This window comes from Tamandua tetradactyla, chromosome 8 (assembly GCF_023851605.1).
Source record: "Tamandua tetradactyla isolate mTamTet1 chromosome 8, mTamTet1.pri, whole genome shotgun sequence".
Lineage (NCBI taxonomy): Eukaryota > Metazoa > Chordata > Mammalia > Pilosa > Myrmecophagidae > Tamandua > Tamandua tetradactyla.
In genome coordinates, this window is record NC_135334.1 from 104,213,923 (window position 1) to 104,233,661 (window position 19,739).

A 19,739-nucleotide genomic window follows, 5' to 3' on the forward strand; every position below is an offset into this window, starting at 1 on the left:
AGGAGTAAAACACAATTATGCCTATTGTCTACTGAATCTATTTGTGAAAAATACCCATTCAAATATCTTTAGGTCAACCTTGTATTTTCCATACTGAAAAAAATAAATCAGCAATTTAAATTATGAATAATCTAAATCCAACCATTTTCCATTATTTTAGTTTAGGGAATATCTTTATAAGCTATAACACAGTAATTCTTCTTTAAGAATTAAAATTAAGTACTAGTAAAATATATTAGATTCCTGCTGCCCTTGACCTTGAATGTCACACACATTCCCCTCTTGCCATAACAATGGGTATTTTAAATAGAAAATCTAGTTCATTCCTTTAAGAGTACACTCTCTGACTTTAAAATCTCAGAGCTTTCCTATGTGTGTGTGTGCCTGCCTTTATGTCTCAGTATTCTTGTCAATGAAAACTGACATTAGTAACTAGTTGCCTCTTCTTTTGTGTAGGTACCCTGACATGCCCACCGCTGCTGATGTTGTGAATGCTTTAGATCAACAGGCACTTGCATCAATCCTGAGAACGTACGGGGAGGAAAAGCATGCTAAGAAAATTGCTTCAGCAATCATTCAGGCACGTAGCATCTATCCCATCACCAGAACCCAGCAGCTTGCCAGCATCGTTGCAGGTATCCTCATTAATTCTGAACAGTGTCTGAGACAGGGGGAAGAAAAAAAATATATATATATACATATACACACATACATCCATTAAATTCCCAGAGGAATTCATTTGTACTTAAAATCATTCACTTCATTTGTGTTTGAAATCATGATGCAGAATAGAATCATAGAATTTTGCCTGTCTTTTAATGTTCATCTTTTGCTTTTGTAAACTTCTCCCCTCTAACAGCTCTCCCCCACACATGATTTTAAAAAAAATACTTAATATTAGCTTAATAAATTTTCTTTTAAAGCGAAGTGATTTATCATATGCACCTACCAAGGTAAAACACGAATGAAAAGAAGAGAAAAAATTATTGCTCCATCATAGTGGTTGATAAGCATCCTGTATAAAATCTGACACTGCCTCTCTTAGTTCACTTTCTGCATTTTTAATATTTTGGGCAAAAGGAGAATTGCATTGCCCAATTGCTAAAATAAAATCCAGTGACTCATGCATCTATTCTAAACAAACAGCTAACAAAGGGTATGTGATGTATAGGTTTTTCCACTTTGTGAATGCTAACTAAATCAGCCTGAGGGGCTTATTGAAACATTTCAACTTTTCTACTGTTCACTACCACAAACCTCTTGAACCTAAGTCTTGCTAGGAGGTGCATTATTTTAGCCTTTCTGTTTGAAGGCAAAGTTTTTTCATAGCTGTGTCCATGATAAAAGTTTTCCAAAGCAAAATATATCCCTGTAGTTATTTAACAGAATTACAGTGGTGAATTCTTCATATTGTTAGGGCATCTGAAATGCTGCACCATTTTTATTTACCAAATATATTAATATTTCTTTGCAGTGGTTCCTATTAAGTTACTTATATGTAGCTAAACATTTTTTAAAAAAGAAAAGAAATATTTGTGTAGCTTATAAAATTCACCTGGTATTGTTATTTCTGCCTTAATATTATCCATAGTTTAGGGAATGGAACAATTATAAATTCACTCTGATCATTAAGATTTAGAGATCATGGAGTAATTGTTTTATGACATAAATTAATAAGAATATTTCCATTTACTTAGTTCTGTTAGTAAAATATAGGGAATTGACCAAATCTTTGGTCGTTTTTTTTTGAGCTGCATATCTCAAGGCCCATGCAACTAACCTTTGAGATTCCTGTAGGCAAGTAAGAACAAAATTCTTCAGGGTTATATGGGCATAAAATATTCCACAGTATTTTTTTTCCCAAAAAGAGTTTATGCTAGCATGCTGACATTAAATCTACCCCCAGTTTGTTTCTCTTTCTTTCTTCCCATTCCATATGCACTGGCACATTTCCACCTTATCCTTTCTGTCGTACTTTAACTATATATGTTTTTTTCCTGTGTCCCATCTCAAAAAGAAGAACAGTGAGAAGTCACATTTTTTATTCATAAGAAAATCCAGAATTTTCTGGTGCTGAAACTGAGAGCTCAGGGTTAGAGGGCATCCTAGAGATCATCCCATCAACAGACCTCATCTTATAAATGAAGAAACTGAGGTTAGGGAGGGCCAAAGGTTTGCTCAAGGTTACAGTCTAATCAATTGCAGAGTCAGTAGTGATCTGGAGTTTGGAAGTTTGAGGCATAATTAGGAATCTTCCTTTAAGAAATTTAAGTTAACTTTTCTGTCTCAGGATACCAATTTGAAAACTTGGGAAATAACACCATGGCATTAGGTAGAAATTATAGGTAAATATAGGCTAGAAACAATTTAAGTATTTTCACAAAGATCATGATGTGAAAAACACATTAGGGCTATGAAAAATGAAACAGTAAAAGTGAGAATATTAATATATGTAGGTAAGACCCCATTTTAGTAAATGACATTAAAATTTTGAGTTTTCTGTAATGAGTGCATTGACATGTCTTAAGTATCAGCTCATAATATTACAGTTTTACTGATGAGGATGTAATTATTTGGAAGGTGCGGAAAAAAAAAACAGAAAAATGTGTTTCCTATTTGTGCTCATTTATTCAAAAAAATATTGGGGGAGGTTTCTATGTTCCAGGTACCATATGGAGCACTCAACATAGGGTGGGGAATCTATCAGATACCTCCTCTGTGTTCACACAGACTATTTAATAGATTATAAAGTCGAGTGACTAAATACAAATATAGTGTAATAAATACCTACTTATAATGAAAGCCCTCCATCTTATTCATTGTAGTCTGAGTTAGGATTGTGTGGTTAATAGAAAACGGTGACAAAAATGGAGGATAACAAAACCTGATATATATGTATGTGTGTGTGTGTGTATAAGGAGATACACACACAAACATATATATATATATATATAATTAGAATCACAGATAAATATATACAAATATACATGCTTGGATCCTAATTGCAGCTCCACTAAGTCCATTCTTTCATAAATAATATCCATGACATTACCACCTGAATGCTCTGGCTATAATTTTCTTAAAGTGAAGTATGACTTTAAGGTACTTGTAAAGCAATTTGAATGAAGTTTTTTTTTTTTCCAGATTTTCATGATTTTTTTCAGTCTTTTATAATTACCTCATCCACATCTAATTTGATTGCATTTTTCATGACTCACCTTTATCAAAAGTCTCTAAAGTCTCCAATTTAGTTTTCTTGGAAACTACAGCTGTCTTTCATTTTGAACTCATATTTCATCTGTTTATGTAATATTTGATCAAATTAAGTAATGATAATAGTGGGTGCTCTGGGCTGTAAGAACATCACAGAGTAGAATTCTAACCTCAGACAATTTTTTAAACAGAAGAAAGGATTGATCTGACAAGTTTACTAAATGGAGGTATATTAAGACAGCTTCTACTTGATAAAGGAAATATGGGAAGCAGTGGAGAACACAGGGGTTCATAAAGCAGTGTCCATATTTAACAGACATGTATTTTGGCACTGCAATGTACAGTGACTGTATTTTAGTGTCCATTTGGGTTCTAATAAATTCGTACTAAAAATGTTCAAGGCTGTCAAGCTCTCTAGTAGGTCTAGGAGATACGCGGCACAGTTCTTCACGTATAGCAAATTCTGTATTTTGGTGGATGATATATAAGACACTTCTTTGCTTTCTAAAACCTAATATTTTCAGAGAAGTAAATAACAAAGGTGAGAGTGGATAAAATCAAATAGAGAATAAAAAACAATAGAGAAAATCAACAAAACTAAAATTGGCTCTTATAAAAGATCAACAAAATGACAAATCTTTAGCTAGACTGACAGAAAAAAAGAGAGAGGACACAAATAACTAAAATCAGAAATGAAAGGAAGGGTATTACTACCAATCCCAAAGAAATATAATATAATCCTACAGGATTATAAAAAGGTACTATAAACAACTAGTTAGATAACCTAGACAAAACGGACTTTATCACAAAAGTGAAAAGACAACCTACTCAATGGAAGAAAATATTTGGGAACCACATATCTAATAAGACTAATTTCATAATGTATAGAGAAATCCTACAACCTAACAATAAAAGTCAAAGAACCCAATTTATAAATGTACAAAAATTTGAATTGATATTTCTCAAAAAAAGGATATACAAATGACTAAAAAGCACACGAAAATATACTCATCATCATTAGGTATTAGGGAAATACAAATCAAAACCACAAAACTATCCCATCTCATACTCTAGAATGGATGCTATTAAAAGAGAGAGAGAGAATTACAAGGGTTGGAGAGGATGGGGAGACATAGGAACACTCATTCATTGATGGTAGCAATGTAAAATGTTGCAGCTTCTGTGGAAAATAGTTTGATGGTTCCTCAGAAAATTAAGTATAGAAATAACCATATGACCCAGCAATCCCACTTCTAGGTATATACCCAAAAGAATTGAAAGCAGGGACTTGAATAGATATTTGTATACCAATGTTTATAGCTGCGCTAATCCTAATTGTCAGAAGATGGAAGCAACCTAGGTAGCCATCGACAGATGGATGAATAAACAAATGTAGTATGTACATATAATGGAATATTACTCATAAAATGAATGAAATTCCTTTTTAATGATGGATGAACCTTGAAAGCAACATATTGAGTGAAATAGGCCAGATACAAAAGAACAAATATTGTATGATATCACTAATATTAAATAATTGTAATAGCAAATTCATAGAGTCAGAAACTAGCAAACAGGTTATCAGGGGCTAGGGTGGGAATGGGGAATCAATGCTAATTGATACAGAGTTTCTGTTTGGGGTAGTGGAAATGTTTCAGTGATAAATGGTGGCGATGGTAGCACAGTATTGTGGATGTGATTGGCACCACTGAATTGTATATTGTATATTTGAATATGGTTGAAAGGATTATATATGTGTGTGTGTGTGTGTGTGTGTGTGTGTGTGTGTGTGTGTGTGTATTACCAGAATGATTTTTTTTAAAAAAAGGACCTTATAACTGCAACACTAACAGTTAACTCTATTGTAAACTATGGACTGTAATTGGTAGTATAATTATAATAATATTGATTCATCAGTTGTAACAAAGGTGCTACACTGATAGGAAGTGTTAATCATGGGGAAAGCTGTGGGCCTTGGGGTTTGTAGGAGCCCTGTATTTTCTGTGTGTATTTTCTTTAAACGTACAACTTCTCTAATTAAAGAAACGAAAGAAAGCAAATAATCCAGTAGAACAAAGAAGACCTCCACACTTGGCATTACAATACACTTTATACAATTCTTTCTTAAGTCAAACTGGTTAAGCTATGATTTGTACAACCTGAAGCCTAGTGCCCATTTGCAAGGACAAAAAACTATGATTCTAATACTTTTCAATAACGTCAAGCAAAAGAGGTTCCACACTCCAAGTTGGAGCAGAGCACTTATAATAACCACTAGGAATTTCTTTTTAAATTATCAAATCAGTAATTTGTAAGTACATGATTAGATAATTCCAACAATAACCTATAACACTTCATTTCTTTACCCATTTTTCAGAACTACCATCTGGGAATTTTTTTTTTACCATCTAGGAACTTTAATACAAATATTTAACACTATATACAGTGTTATTTATAATGTTTCCTCCAAAACTTACTTATGCATAAGTAACTATGATCATTTTCACCTGCAGACCTTGGGATACTCCACTTGGAATCTTCATCTTCCAGCTCCTTCCTTCATACTCCTGCCTCAACCCCACCCTTTCTTCTGGCTAATTCCACCTCATTCTTTTGACCTCAGCTGAAATGTCACTTCCTACAGGAAGTTTTCTCCAGTCTTACTCAGATTAGTTGAAGTGCTCTGCTGTGCGCATCATAGCACTGCATTCCTCTGCCAGAGCACTTATTGTGCTGTATCTTATTGCTGGCTTAACTATATGAGTTTTTCTCTAAACATCTCTGTCCAGTACTGTTGTGACTCGTCACTTGTGGCTAAGGAGCACTTCACATGTGGCTGCTCCAAACTGAGATGTGCTATACTGTAAAATAAACACCAGATTTTGAAGATATACATTGAAAAAAAGAATGTAAAATATTCTCAATAATTTTTATTATTCATTCTATGTTGAAGTAGTAATATTTTGGGTTAAATAAAGTATTATCATTAATTTCACCTGTTTCTATAAAAAATTTTAAATGACACATGTGGATGGTATTATATTGTCATTGAATCGCACTACTCTAGACTATAAGCTCCAAGGGCATTGACAATGACCATCCTCCTCATCATGGTATCTCCAGTGCTTAGCAGTGTTTGATGCTTGGAAGGCAGTTAGTAAATATTTTTTCAATAGTAATGTAAGGCAGGCCACAAGCTGGCAACTCCAATTAATGTCCTCAACTTTATATACCATGTGACTGAGTGACTGTGAAAACCTTGTCTGATGTTACGCTTATCAAGGGTATGGACAGACAAGTAAAAAAATAGGGACAAAACTGAATAAATAATGGGGGATGGTGGGTAGGGGCTAAAAATGAATTGGGTAGATTGAAATACTAGTGGTCAATGAGAGGGAGATGTAGGGGATATGGAATGTATGAATTTTTCTTTTTTTTTAATTTCCATTTATGGAGTGAATCATATGTTGTAAAAATGATAATGGTGAGGAATACACAACTATGTGATGATATTGTGAGTCTTGATTGTATACTTTGGATGAAATATATGGTGTGTGAAAATATCTCAATAAAAGTATTTTTTTTAGATGGTAGGAAAATTTAACACACCAACCTCAACAATGGATAGAGCATTTAGTCAAAATATCAGTGGAAGTACAGGATACTCTAAACCAACTAGACCTAACAAACATATATAGAACACTGTCCCCAACAAAAACAAAATACGCATCCTTCTTGATTGCAGAATCGACCATATACTGGGTCACAAAACATGTCTCAATATTTTCAAAAATACTGAAATCATACACTGTGTCTTCTCTGACCACAATAGAATGAAGCTAGAAATCAAGAACATCTGGTTAAGAATAAAGTTGTCTGTTATCGCTGCTCTTCAGACCCCCTGGAAAAAAAAAAAAGAGAGAGAGAAATCAAGAACAGAGAGAAAAGTAAAAAATTCCCAATTATGTGGAAATTTAGCCACACACTCTTACATAATCAATGGGTGGGAGAGGAAATCAAAAACAAAATTAGGAAGTATCTTGAAGCAAATTAAAATGAAATTTCAAGATACCAAAACTTGTAGGATTCAGTGGAGGTAGTGCTGAGAGAGAAATTCATTCCTCTAAATGCTTACCTTAAAAAAGGGAGAGGATGGGTCACGGTGGCTCAGCAGGCAGAGTTCTCACCTGCTATGCTGGAGACCTGGGTTCAATTCCCGGTGCCTGCCTGTTCTACTTTGCTAGCTGCCAGAATGCAACACACCAGAGACAGATTGGCTTTTAATAAAAGGGGATTTATTTTGTTAGTTCTTCAGAGGAAAGGCAGCTAACTTTCCACTGAAGTTCTTTCTTACATGGGAAGGCACGGGATAGTTCTGCTGGCTTTTCTCTCCAGGCCTCTGGGTTCCAACAACTTTCCCTTCTTCATCTCCAAAGGCCTGGACTGAGCTGCAAGTGCTGAGATGAGGTATGCTGAGCTGCTTGGGCTGTGCTACGTTGAACTCTCTCATTTAAGCACCAGCCAATTAAATCAAACATCATTCATTATAGCAGGCACACCTCTTAGTGGGCTGCAGATGTAATGAGAAACAGATGAGGTTCACGTACCATTGGCTCATGTCCACAGCAACAGAACTAGGCACATTCACCTGGCCAAGTTGACAACTGAATCTAACTACCACACTGCCCATGCAAAAAAACAAAAAAGGAGAAAGACTTCAAATCAGAGACTTATTTCAAAACTGGAATAACTATTAAGAAAAAGAGCTAACTAAAACCAAAACGAGTAGAAGGAAGGAAATAACAAAGATTAGAGTGAGATAAATGAAATAGAAAACAAACAAACCAAAAACAATAGAATCAATGAAACCAAAAATTGGCTCATTGAGAAAATAAATAAAATTGGCAAACATTTCTCTAGACTGACAAAATCAGAAAAAGAAAAGGGTACAAATAATGAAAATCTAAAAAGAAAATGGAACATTAGTACTGACAGTACTGAAATAAAAACAACTATAGCAGGATACTATGAATAGCTCTATGCCAATAAATTAGATAACTTAGAACAATTGACAAATTCTTAAAACCATACAAAATTTTTACATTACTCAAGAAGAAATAGATCTCATGTAACTATTTCTTTTTCTGGAGTGATGCAAACATTCTAAAAATGATCATGGTGATGAATATACAATATGTGATGATATTGTGATCCCTTGATTGTATACCATGTACGGACTGTAAGTGTGTAAAGATTTGTCAATAAAAAATATTTTTAAAAAAAGAATTAAGAACAGAAGAAATAGATTGCAACAAACCAATTATCAATAGATTAAATCAGTAATCAAAAACCTCCCCAAAAAAGAAATGACCAGTACCAGATGACTTCACAGGGGTATTCCACCAGTCATTACAAGGTGACTTGCATCTAATTCTGATAAAATTCTTTTGAAAACTTGAAGAAGAGGGAACACTCCTTAACTCATTCTCTGAGGCCAATATCAGCCTCAGCCCAAAGCCAGATAAAGATACCATAAATTAAGATAATTACAGACCAATATGTCTTTTGAATATAGATGCAAAAATTCTCAACAAAATACCAGTAAACTGAATGAAACATTAGCACATTAAAAGAATTATATACTGTGCTCAAATGGGATTTAACTCTGGTTTGCAAGCATGGTTCAACATAAGAAAATTAATTATTATAATAGACCACATTAACACAATGGGCGAAAACAACATGATCATCTCAATTGACAGAAAAGCCTTTGACAAAATCCAGCACCCATTCTTGATAAAAACACTTTGTAAAATAGTAATAGAAGGAATCTTCCTCAGCATGATAAAGGGTAAATATGAAAAGCACATAGCTTACATCCTAATTAATGGTGAGAGCCTGATAGCTTTCCATCTAATTTCAGGAACAAGACTAGAATGCCCACTCTCACCATTGCTACTTGACATTGTACTGGAAGTTCTTGCCAAAGCAATTGGGCAAGAAAAAAAAAAAAAAAAAAGAAAGGCATCTGTTGGAAAGCAATAAGTAAAACTTTCCCTATTTGCAGGTGATATAACCTATTAAACAAAATCCTGAAAAATACAAAACAAAACAGCTAATAAATGAATTCAGCAAAGTGGTGGGGTACAAGCGCAGCACCAAAAAAAATCCGTAGTATTTCTGTACACAAGCAATGAAAAATTGGAAGAACAAATCAAGAAAAAAATTCATTCATACTAACAAATAAAAGAATCAGATATCTAAGAATAAATCTAACCCAACGATATAACGAATTTGCACAAAATGTGCTAAAAGAAATTGAAGAGGACATAACGAGTTTGCACAAAATGTGCTAAAAGAAATTGAAAAGGACCTAAATGCATTGAAGGGCATTCCACGTTCATCATAAAGATGTCAATCAAACCCAAAGCAATTTATAGATTCAATGTAATCCGAATAAAAATTCCAACAACCTTCTTTGCAGAAATGGAAAGGCCAGTCATCAAATTTATATGGGAAGTGTAAGGATCCCCAAATAGCTAAAACCATTATGTAAAAGAAGAATGAAGTTAAATGACTTACACTCCAGATCTTAATATTTATTACAATGCCACAGTAATCAAAATGGAATGATTAAAAAAAAACAAAACAAAACAGCATCTTACTGGCAAGAGTGCAGACATATAAACCAGTGGAATTGATTTAAAAGCGCAAAAGTTGTTTCTCACATTTATGGGCAACTGATTTTTTTTTTTAGTTGGTCAACTGATTTTTGACAAAGACTACTCATTTTGGAAAAGTAGTCTCTTCAACAAATGATGCTGAGAAAACTGGATCTCCATTTCCTTAGAAGAAAGAAAGAAATTTACCTCACACTTTATACAAAAATCAACTCAAAATGCATCAAAGACCTTAATATAAGAACAAGAGCTATCTACCTCCGGAAGAAAATGTGGGGAAGCTTTTTCAGGTGACCTTGCATTAGGCAATGGCTTCTTAGACTTTACACCCAAAGCACAAGCAATAAAAGAAAAGAATAGATAAGTGGGACCTAATCAATATTGAACCTTTTGTGCACCAAAATACTCTATCATAAAAGTAAAATAACAGTCTATACAATGGGAGAAAATATTTTGAAAAACCATATATCTGATAAAGTTTAATATCTAGAATATGTTAAATCCTTCAACCTAACAAAAAGACAAAAACCCAGTTATAAAATGGGCTAAAGACTTGAACAGAGTTGTCATCAATGGAGATTTAAAAATGGCCAGAAAGCACATGAGAAGATGCTCAATATCATTAGCCATCATGGAAATGCACATCAGAACCAAAATGAGATACATTTCACACCCACTTGAATGGCTGCTATTAAAAGAAAAATGGAAAACAACAAGTTTTGGAGAGGATACAAAGAAATAGGAATGCTCATTCTTTGCTATGGGCTATGTAAAATGGTGCATCCACTGTGGAAAACAGTTTGGTGGTTCCTCAAAAAGTTCAGTATAGAGCTACCATTAACCCAGCAACTCCACTACTTGGTATATACCCGAAAGAATTGAAAGCAAAGTCTTGAACAGATATTTGCCTACCAATGTTCATAGCAGCATTATTTGCAGTTGCCAAAAGATGAGACAACCTAAGTGTCCATCAGTTGATGAATAAATAGATAAAATGTGGTATATACATACACTGGAATATTATTCAGCCACACACAAAACCAAATCAAATCCTGATACGTTTGACAATGTGGATGAACCTTGAAGACATAATGTTGACTGAAACAACCAGATTCAAAAGGACAAATATTGTATGATCTAACTAATTTGCAATGATTAGAATAAGTAAGCTCATAGAGTCAGAATCTAGAATATGGGGTTCCAGGAGATGCAGAGGGGATAGGAAATGGGAAGTTAAGGCTTAAAATGTGTAGGGTTCCTATTTGGAATGATATAAATGTTTTGGTAATGGATGATGGTGATGGTAGCATGACATAATTAACAAAATAGCTCTGTAATATATATCTGAATGTAATTAAAAGGGGAAATGTTAGATTGTATATTTGGCAACAGAATACAATTTAAAACAAATTCCATGGAACAATGCACAGTGAATCCTAAGTTAAACCATGTACTATAGTTAATAAGACAACTATAAAAATTTGTTATCATCAATTGTAACTGAAGTTCCATACCAATGCTAGGTGCTAACAATAGGATGGTGTATGGGAATCCCTGTATTTTATGCATGTTTATTATGTAAACCCACAATTTCTCTAATAAAAAAAACAAACATCAAAATTCATTTATCTCTGAGCTCATGCTGTAATGAATGTATGACCTTCACTTTTTTTTTTTACAAGTGGACCCATAATGATTTATTCATACTTTGAGACTTTACACATATATACACATATTTTCTTTTTATATCACATCAACATTTGTGGAGTACTCCTTATATGCCAGGTAATACTGATAACATTTAAAGAACATATGATGTGCCATACATGGTGCTATTTGACATCAATTATTTATCCTCACAAAACCCCTCAAAAGTGGGTATTGAAATTAGTCACATTTCCAAGAACTGAGATGTCATTCAGTTATGGTTTTTTTTTTCTCCATGCGCAGGCACGGGGAATTGAACCCAGGTCTCTGGCATGGCAGGTGAGAATTCTGCCACTAAGCCACTGTTCACACCACCCTCAGTTGTATTTTGATTCATTTAATCCTCACATCAGTCTTGGATACTACGTGTGTCTTTTATAAATAGGGAAATTCAGAAGCAGAAAAATTTAGTAAATTGTACTTCCTGATGGCCTAGTTAGGTGGTGGTGCTGAGATTCAGGTCGTATCATCCCCCTTTATCTTCCTTGTTGGGCTGCTGGATTTCTTTTTCCTGATGGCTAGAGAGCAATCTGTGAGGATTCACTGCTGTGACTGTGAAAACATCCTGCCCTCAACAAACGTTTCTCTCTACCTTTAACACTTATTGAGGCTTCTTGCCTAAACATTCTATAAAATGATAGCTACAAACTTTCCAACCCTACCACTTCTTCCACCATATTAATTTTTATGCCTTCATTGGCATAAAGTAAAAAGAAACCTCTCCTCCTCATAATAATAAAATATGGAAAACTGCCATATAAAAATCATAGGACATTCCTGAACGATGCACCCATGCCCACCTCCCAAAATCAAAGGACAAATGAAAAGCATCGTTATCTTTTCCAAAATTCACGACAATAAATGTAGTTAGTACATAAAAAACTAAAAATGAATCATAAACAAAACAAAATCATGCTTTTTGCCTTAATATGCCTTTGAGTTAAGAACATTAGTGTGTTTGCATGCAATGACTACGGCTCACTAAATTCAATGGGTAATGAAGTATTTTATATATGTATTTCTAATTCAATATATAAAGATTGGGGAAGGACACTGTCTTGATCACAGAGCCAAAACACAGCCTTAAGAATAACTTTTTGAAAAATGCCATTTTGTAAAATAGTCAGGTTTTTTGGGGGGTGGGGGGCCAATAACAGCTTTCCCATCAGCTTAAAATATTCAATTTGAAGCCACTGAACTTACAGTTACAAAGGAGCTGTTTCCAAAGCAGTGTTATAAGGCAGGAAGTGCAATACAGGAGGAAAATTCTTTTTACACCACATCAACATCTGCAGGGTCCTTACTATGTGCCACAGTGCTTACCTGAAGAGCATTTACACACTTAAAAGAGCTGTTTAGTCAATTCTACTTCAGGAGGAAGATCTGGGAGTATAGACAGCTTTTTAACTTTGTCATCTTACTAAACTGGAATGAATAGTAACTTGCAACATTTTTTTTCTTCTTCTTCTTTCCATTTTTAAACATTAAGAGTCTCCAATATCCCAACCCATGAAGAATCAGGCACTGTTGGGGTCTGAAGGAGTAAAACCTGAGACACACTAGTTTGTGTGTCCTGTAAGCAGGGAACATGGAGGGCTCAGTGAGGTCCAGGGCTTGTAGTCAGTGGCACCATAAGTCGATTGTGGCCCTTTTCCACTATGAATTGCAATCACGGAAGTACCATTTTCTTGGTATTGCAATCTCACTGGAGGCTTTTCATTAAGACTGTGTTCCTTTGAACACATCTGGGGCACAACATATTGTCTTCCAGGTGTGGAGGTGGAAAATTGCAGGCAGGTAACAGGAAGAGTGCACTCACTCTCCCTTGTTTTTCAGGGACCCAAGCTTGTCCAGCATGAAATTGCAAGTGAACCCAACCATCTGAGTTTGCAGGGAGACTTCTTCCATGTACCACACACCACCTGACACCATAGGCCTCCTGTGGCGATTCCATGGCTTCCATCCTCCCAGCCCTGGCTGCAATTCTCGTCCAGGAGGCCAAGACAGCCTCCTGGGCTGAAGTTGTCACCACAACTGTGTTCACTCCCTCAAGAAGACCAGATTTCTCCTGGGCAGATACTCCCTCCTGGGGTGGAGGAGCCATTTCCGAAGGATCAGTGCCCTCAGAAGACATGTTTCTTTTCTCCGATTGTTCCAGAGGCATTTCCCCCAGTGATTTTCTTTGAGACTGTGTCAGGATCTTGGCCTCCTTCGCTGTGACAGGAATATCCTTTTGATTTGCGTAAGCATATTCACAGATTCGCCTATATGCTTCTAATTTCTGTCCTTTGGTGCTTAGCTTTAACTGCTGGCACCAAGCCCGCAGGATGTCTCGGTGAAGCAGGTTGACAGGTGGCAATTTAGATGGTAATGGAGGAATTGCTATCTTTTTCCGAGGTTTTGGGCTGTTGTTGCATGGTGCATTCTCTTGTGAACAGGAAGCTTTGTCATCTTTCTTGGATTTTTTTCATTTGGTGCCCTTAGCTGAGGTTTTTGGTAAACCTGATGTGCTTGGTTCGCTGGAAGGCCGCTGTTCCTCTTTTGTTTTTACTAATACAGGTTCAAATTTGAGAGTCACACATTCTTCCCCTGACTTCTCTGTGGAGTTCCACTCCTTGCCTTTTGCATTCTCCATAATGAAAAGAAGTTGAGGTTGATCGGGAGAAAATTCTACTTCTGTAATGCCCTTCACTTTTCAGATCAGTGGCAAAGTTCAAATTCACATTCATGAAATTGATAACCAATCAATAATAAAAAATGCTTGTTGAACAAAATAAATCAATAAGGGTATGTGTACATTTCTAGCCGAAGTAAAATGAAAATTCAGACAAGAACTTTTATGTTGTTTGATGTTACAGAGAATCAGTTGTTCACTGCCCTTCACTTTGAAGAGGGGGCAGATTTAAGCATCGAAGTTGTCAGTATAAATTAGAGCAGCTTGAGAAATAGTTGAGCACGTTGGGACATGGAATAAAAAATCCCTAAGTTCTGTTTCTCATTATGCCACTTATTTGCTCTATGAACCTGAGTACATCACTTAATTTCTCTGATTCATTTCCTCATCTGGAAAATGGGAATAATTAATTCTTGGTATGACCAATAAATAAATAAATAAGAAAGTTCTCGGTGAAGTTTAAAGTGCAAATGTACTTGTAAGCTTTTTATACTCTTCCCTATTCAGAATGGGGGTGACCCATAGAACAAAAGAATGAATTAGAACCCTGAGTGTGGTCTTCTATCCAGAGAGAGATCTTCACATTTAATTTTTTTAATTTAATTAAGAAATTAGTCATTGTCAATAAATTTTAGTAGGAACTTAAACATTTTCCTGAAAAAATTAATCAAGCTTGTTTGTCATTACTTAATGCCATTTAAGTAAGGACACAGATTCTTTATTGCTTTAATAATCTGCAAGTAAGGTGCTTCCTTATTCTCCCCCCAGAAGCTCTTTTTACGCCAACATTGCCTTGATTAAGAAAGTATCAGAGTGTTCAGTATCACTCTGAAAAATAGGCATACCTATAGTAGAATTTGAATGGCTTGTTAGTGAGTCATGGCTGTTCATTGCCACTGCCTATGATAATGCATTTGTTCTTCTGTCATTTTAAATCTCTTGAGTTCAACCTGTTATACAGTGTGTATGAGCATGGTAACTTCATGCCAATTAAATTATCAAATGACATTTCATGAGTAAACTTATTCATTTTAATAAGTAATCCTTCAATGAGACATTCTGTACAAAAAGTTCAAATGAGAAGAAAATGAAATGTGAAAAGAAAATTTGAAAATCTCCTTTTCTCTTATACAATCTGCCTATTCTTAATTTGTAGTACCAAGTGGGGAGCAAGGGGTGCTACAGTGCAACATGAACATGGCCCTAATTAAATAACAGGAATAAATGGGGCTAGCTAATACATATTGAGTAAATACTAGACACTATCCTCAGTTATTTTCATGTATTAACTCATTTAACCCTCATAATAATCCATGAGGCAAGTACTATTTTAAATGTTTTTTAGTTGTACAATATAATAAATATATACACAAAGAAAAGAAAGGGAAAAAAAAGCAATAATTTTCAAAGCAACTTAAGCAAGCAGCTACAGAACAGTTCCTAGAGTTTGTCATGGACTACCATGCCCTCAACTCAGATTTTTTCCTTCTAGCTGTTTGAAATCACTGGCAGCTTTATCAAAGTAATAATAATAGAATCATACAGTATCTGTCCTTTTGTGTCTGACTTATTTCACTCAGTATCATGTCCTCAAGTTTCATCCATGTTGTCATATATTTTGGGACATCATTTTGTCTAAATGCTGCATAATATTCCATTGTATGTAGGTACCACAGTTTGTTTATCCACTCGTCTGTTGATGGGCACCTGGATTGTTTCCAACTGTTGGCAATTGTGAATAGTGCCACTATGAACATCGTTGTAAAAATGTCTGTTTGTGTCACTGCCCTCAACTCTTCTGGGTATATACTGAGTAATAGTATTGCTGGGTCATAGGGCAACTCAGTACTAAGTTTTCTGTAGTTGAACCACTTGCATTCCTCGTATGAATCCCACTTGATCATGATATACAATTCTTTTAATGTGGAGTTGGATAGGATTTGTTAAGAATGTTCACATCTATGTCTATTAGCGAGATTCATCGTTTTCTTTTCTTGTATCATCTTTATCTAGTTTGGTATTAAAGTGATGTTAGCATCATAAAATGAGAGTTTCTTCAGTTTTTTGCAAGATTTTGAGCAGAATTGGTGTCAGTTCTTTTTGAAAAGTTTGATAAAATTCTCCGGTGAAGACATCAGGTCCTGGGCTTTTTGTTTTTTGTTTTTTGTTAATTTCTTTTTTTTTTTTAATACCAGTAAACATCAAAACAAACGCAAACATTTTTAACTTTTGATTGTTCTGTTCTACATATATAATCAATAATTCACAATATCATCACATTGCATATTCATCATCCTGATCATTCCTTGGAATATTTGCATCTATTCAGAAAAAGAAATAAAAAGAAAACAGAAAAAAAATCATACATACCATACCCCTTACCCCTCCCCTTCATTGATCACTAGCATTTCGATCTAAATTTATTTTAACATTTGTTCCCCCTAATATTTATTTTTATTCCATATGTTTTACTCATCTTTTGATAAGATAGATAAAAGGAGAATCAGACACAAGGTTTTCACAATCACACAGTCACATTGTGAAAGCTATATCATTATACAATCATCTTCAAGAAACATGGCTACTGGACCATAGCTCTACATTTTCAGGTAGTTCCCTCCAGCCTCTCCATTACATCTTGACTACCAAGGTGATATCTATTTAATGCATAAAAATAATCTCAAGGATAACCTCTCAGCTCTGGAATCTCTCAGTCATTGACCCTTTATTTTGTCTCATTTCACTCTTCCCTCTTTTGGTTGAGAAGGTTTTCTCAATCCCTTGATGCTGAGTCTCAGCTCATTCTAGAGTTTTTCTCAATCCCTTGATGCTGAGTCTCAGCTCATTCTAGGATTTCTGTCCCACATTGCCAGGAAGGTCCACACCCCTGGGAGTCATGTCCCATGCAGACAGGGGGAGGGTGGTGAGTTTGCTTGTTGTATTGGCTGGAGAGAGAGGCCACATCTGAACAACAAAAGAGGTTCTCTTAGGGTTGACTCTTAGGACTAATTTTAAGTAAGCTTGATCTATCCTTTGTAGGGTTAGGTTTCATATGAACAACCCCCAAGATTGGGGGCTCAGCCTATACCTTTGGTTGTCCACACTGCTTGTGAGAATATCAGGAATTCAATTTGGGGAAGAGTTGAATTTTCCACCTTTCTCACCATTCCCCGAAGGGGACTTTGCAAATACTTTTTTATTCACTGTTCAAATCACTCTGGCATTTATCAAGACATCACTCTGGACAAACCAACAAAATCTTATGTCCTACTCAAGGTTCCATGTACTTATGGTGTTCACTTAAGCTGTCTACATAAGTTATATTAGGAGATACACTAGTCAAAATGTAAATTTTGTACCAAATAAACATTTTTTGCTTTAGTCTCACACATAAGTTAAAATTTTATAATATTAATTACCATCTATTTTCAGCACCCTGCAGTAATGACATTCCTTTGTTCTTCCTCATGCAAAAACATTTTAAAAATTTGTACATTTAGTCAATATCATTATACACTCTAGGCATTCCTAGATTATACCATCTCAGTCTTTATCATCTATCTTTCTTTCTGATTTCATTTGTGCCCCCAGTCCTCCTTCCTCTCTCATTCTCACATTCAGCTTCATTCAGTGTTTTAACATAATTGTATTACAGTTAGGTAGTATTGTGCTGTCCATTTCTGAGTTTTTGCATTCAATCCTCTTGCACAATCTGTATCCCTTCAGCGCCAATTATCCAATATCTTACCCTATTTCTATCTCCTGATGGTCTCTGTTACCAATGAAATTCTCCAAGTTTATTCACTAATGTCAGTTCTTATCAGTGAGACCATACAGTATTTGTCCTTTTGTTTCTGGCTAATCTCACTCAGCATAATGTCCTTAAGGTCCGTCCATGTTGTTACATACTTCATAATGTTATTCTATCTTACAGCTGCATAATATTCCATCATGTGTATATACCACAGTTTGTTTAGCCACTCATCTGTTGATGGACATTTTGGCTGTTTCCATCTCTTAGCAATTGTAAATAATGCTGCTATAAACATTAGTGTGCAAATGTCCGTATGTGTCCTTGCCCTCATGTCCTCTGAGTAGGTACCTAGTGATGGTATTGCCAGGTTACATGGCAATTCTATATTTAGCTTTTTGAGGAACTGCCAAACTTCCTTCCACATTAGTTGTACAATTTGATATTCCCACCAACAGTGGATAAGTGTGCCTCTTTCTCCACATCCTCTTCAGTACTTGTCATTTTCTGTTTTATTGATAATGGCCATTCTGGTGGGTGTGAGATGCTATCTCATTGTGGTTTTGATTTGCATTTCTCTAATAGCTAGGGAAGTTGAGAATCTCTTCATGTGCCTTTTGGCCATTTGTATTTCCTCTTCTGAGAAGTGTCTGTTCAAGTCTTTTGCCCATTTCGTAATTGGGTTGGCTGTCTTTTTATTATTGATTTGAACAATCTCTTTATATATTCTGGATACTAGACCTTTATCAGATATATCATTTCCAAATATTGTCTCCCATTGTGTAGGATGTCTTTTAACTTTCTTGACAAAGTTCTCTGTTGCGCAAAAGTGTTTAATTTTGAGGAGTTCCTATTTATTTATTTTTTTCTTCAGTGCTCTTGCTTTGGGTGTAAGGTCTAAGAAACCACCTCCTAGTATAAGATTTATAAGATATTTCCCTATATTTTCTTCTAACAATTTTATGGTCGTAGATCTAATGTTTAGGTCTTTGATCCATTTTGAGTTAATTTTTGTATACGGTGTGAGATATGAGTCCTCTTTCATTCTTTTGCATATGGATATCCAGTTCTCTAAGCACCATTTATTGAAGAGACTGTTCTGTCCCAGTTGAGTTGGCTTCACTGCCTTATGAAAGATCAGTTCTCCATAGATGAGAGGGTCTATATCTGAACACTCTATTCTATTCCATTGGTCAGTATATCTATCTTTATGCCAGTACCATGCTGTTTTTTTACCACTGTAGCTTCATAATATGCCTTAAAGTCAGGTAGCATGAGACCTCCCACTTCACTGTTTTTTCTCAGGATATTTTTAGCTATTTGGGGCACCCTCCCCTTCCAGATAAATTTGGTTATTGGTTTTTCTATTTCTGAAAAGTAAGTTTTTGGGATTTTAATTGGTATTGCATTGAATCTGTAGATCAATTTAGGTAGCATTGACATCTTAACTATATTTAGTCTTCCAATCCATGAACATGGTATGCCCTTCCATCTGTTTAGGTCTTCTGTGATTTCTTTTAACAGTTTCTTGTAGTTTTCTTTGTATAGGTCTTTTGTCTCTTTAGCTAAATTTTTCCTAAATATTTTATTCTTTTGGTTGCAATTGTAAATGGAATTCTTTTCTTGATTTCCCCTTCAGATTGTTCATTACTAATGTATAGAAATACTACAGATTTTTGAGATCTTGTAACCTGCCACTTTGCTGTACTCATTT

General features: G+C 35.1%; 2 protein-coding genes across 3 annotated transcripts in view; one reads left to right on the forward strand and one right to left on the reverse strand.

Moving 5' to 3' along the window:
- METTL15 (methyltransferase 15, mitochondrial 12S rRNA N4-cytidine) overlaps positions 1-19,739 on the forward strand; it is a 321,812-nt gene that overhangs the window by 232,477 nt on the left and 69,596 nt on the right. For both annotated transcript variants that reach the window (XM_077114273.1, XM_077114274.1), the window contains exon 5: positions 457-635. In XM_077114273.1, the coding sequence (XP_076970388.1) occupies positions 457-635 (179 nt within the window). The remainder of the gene's footprint in view (positions 1-456; positions 636-19,739) is intronic.
- On the reverse strand, positions 12,867-14,254 carry LOC143644806 (developmental pluripotency-associated protein 4-like). The gene is given in 1 exon segment (XM_077114275.1): positions 12,867-14,254. A coding segment is annotated over 1 exon segment (933 nt). The 5' UTR covers positions 14,236-14,254; the 3' UTR covers positions 12,867-13,302.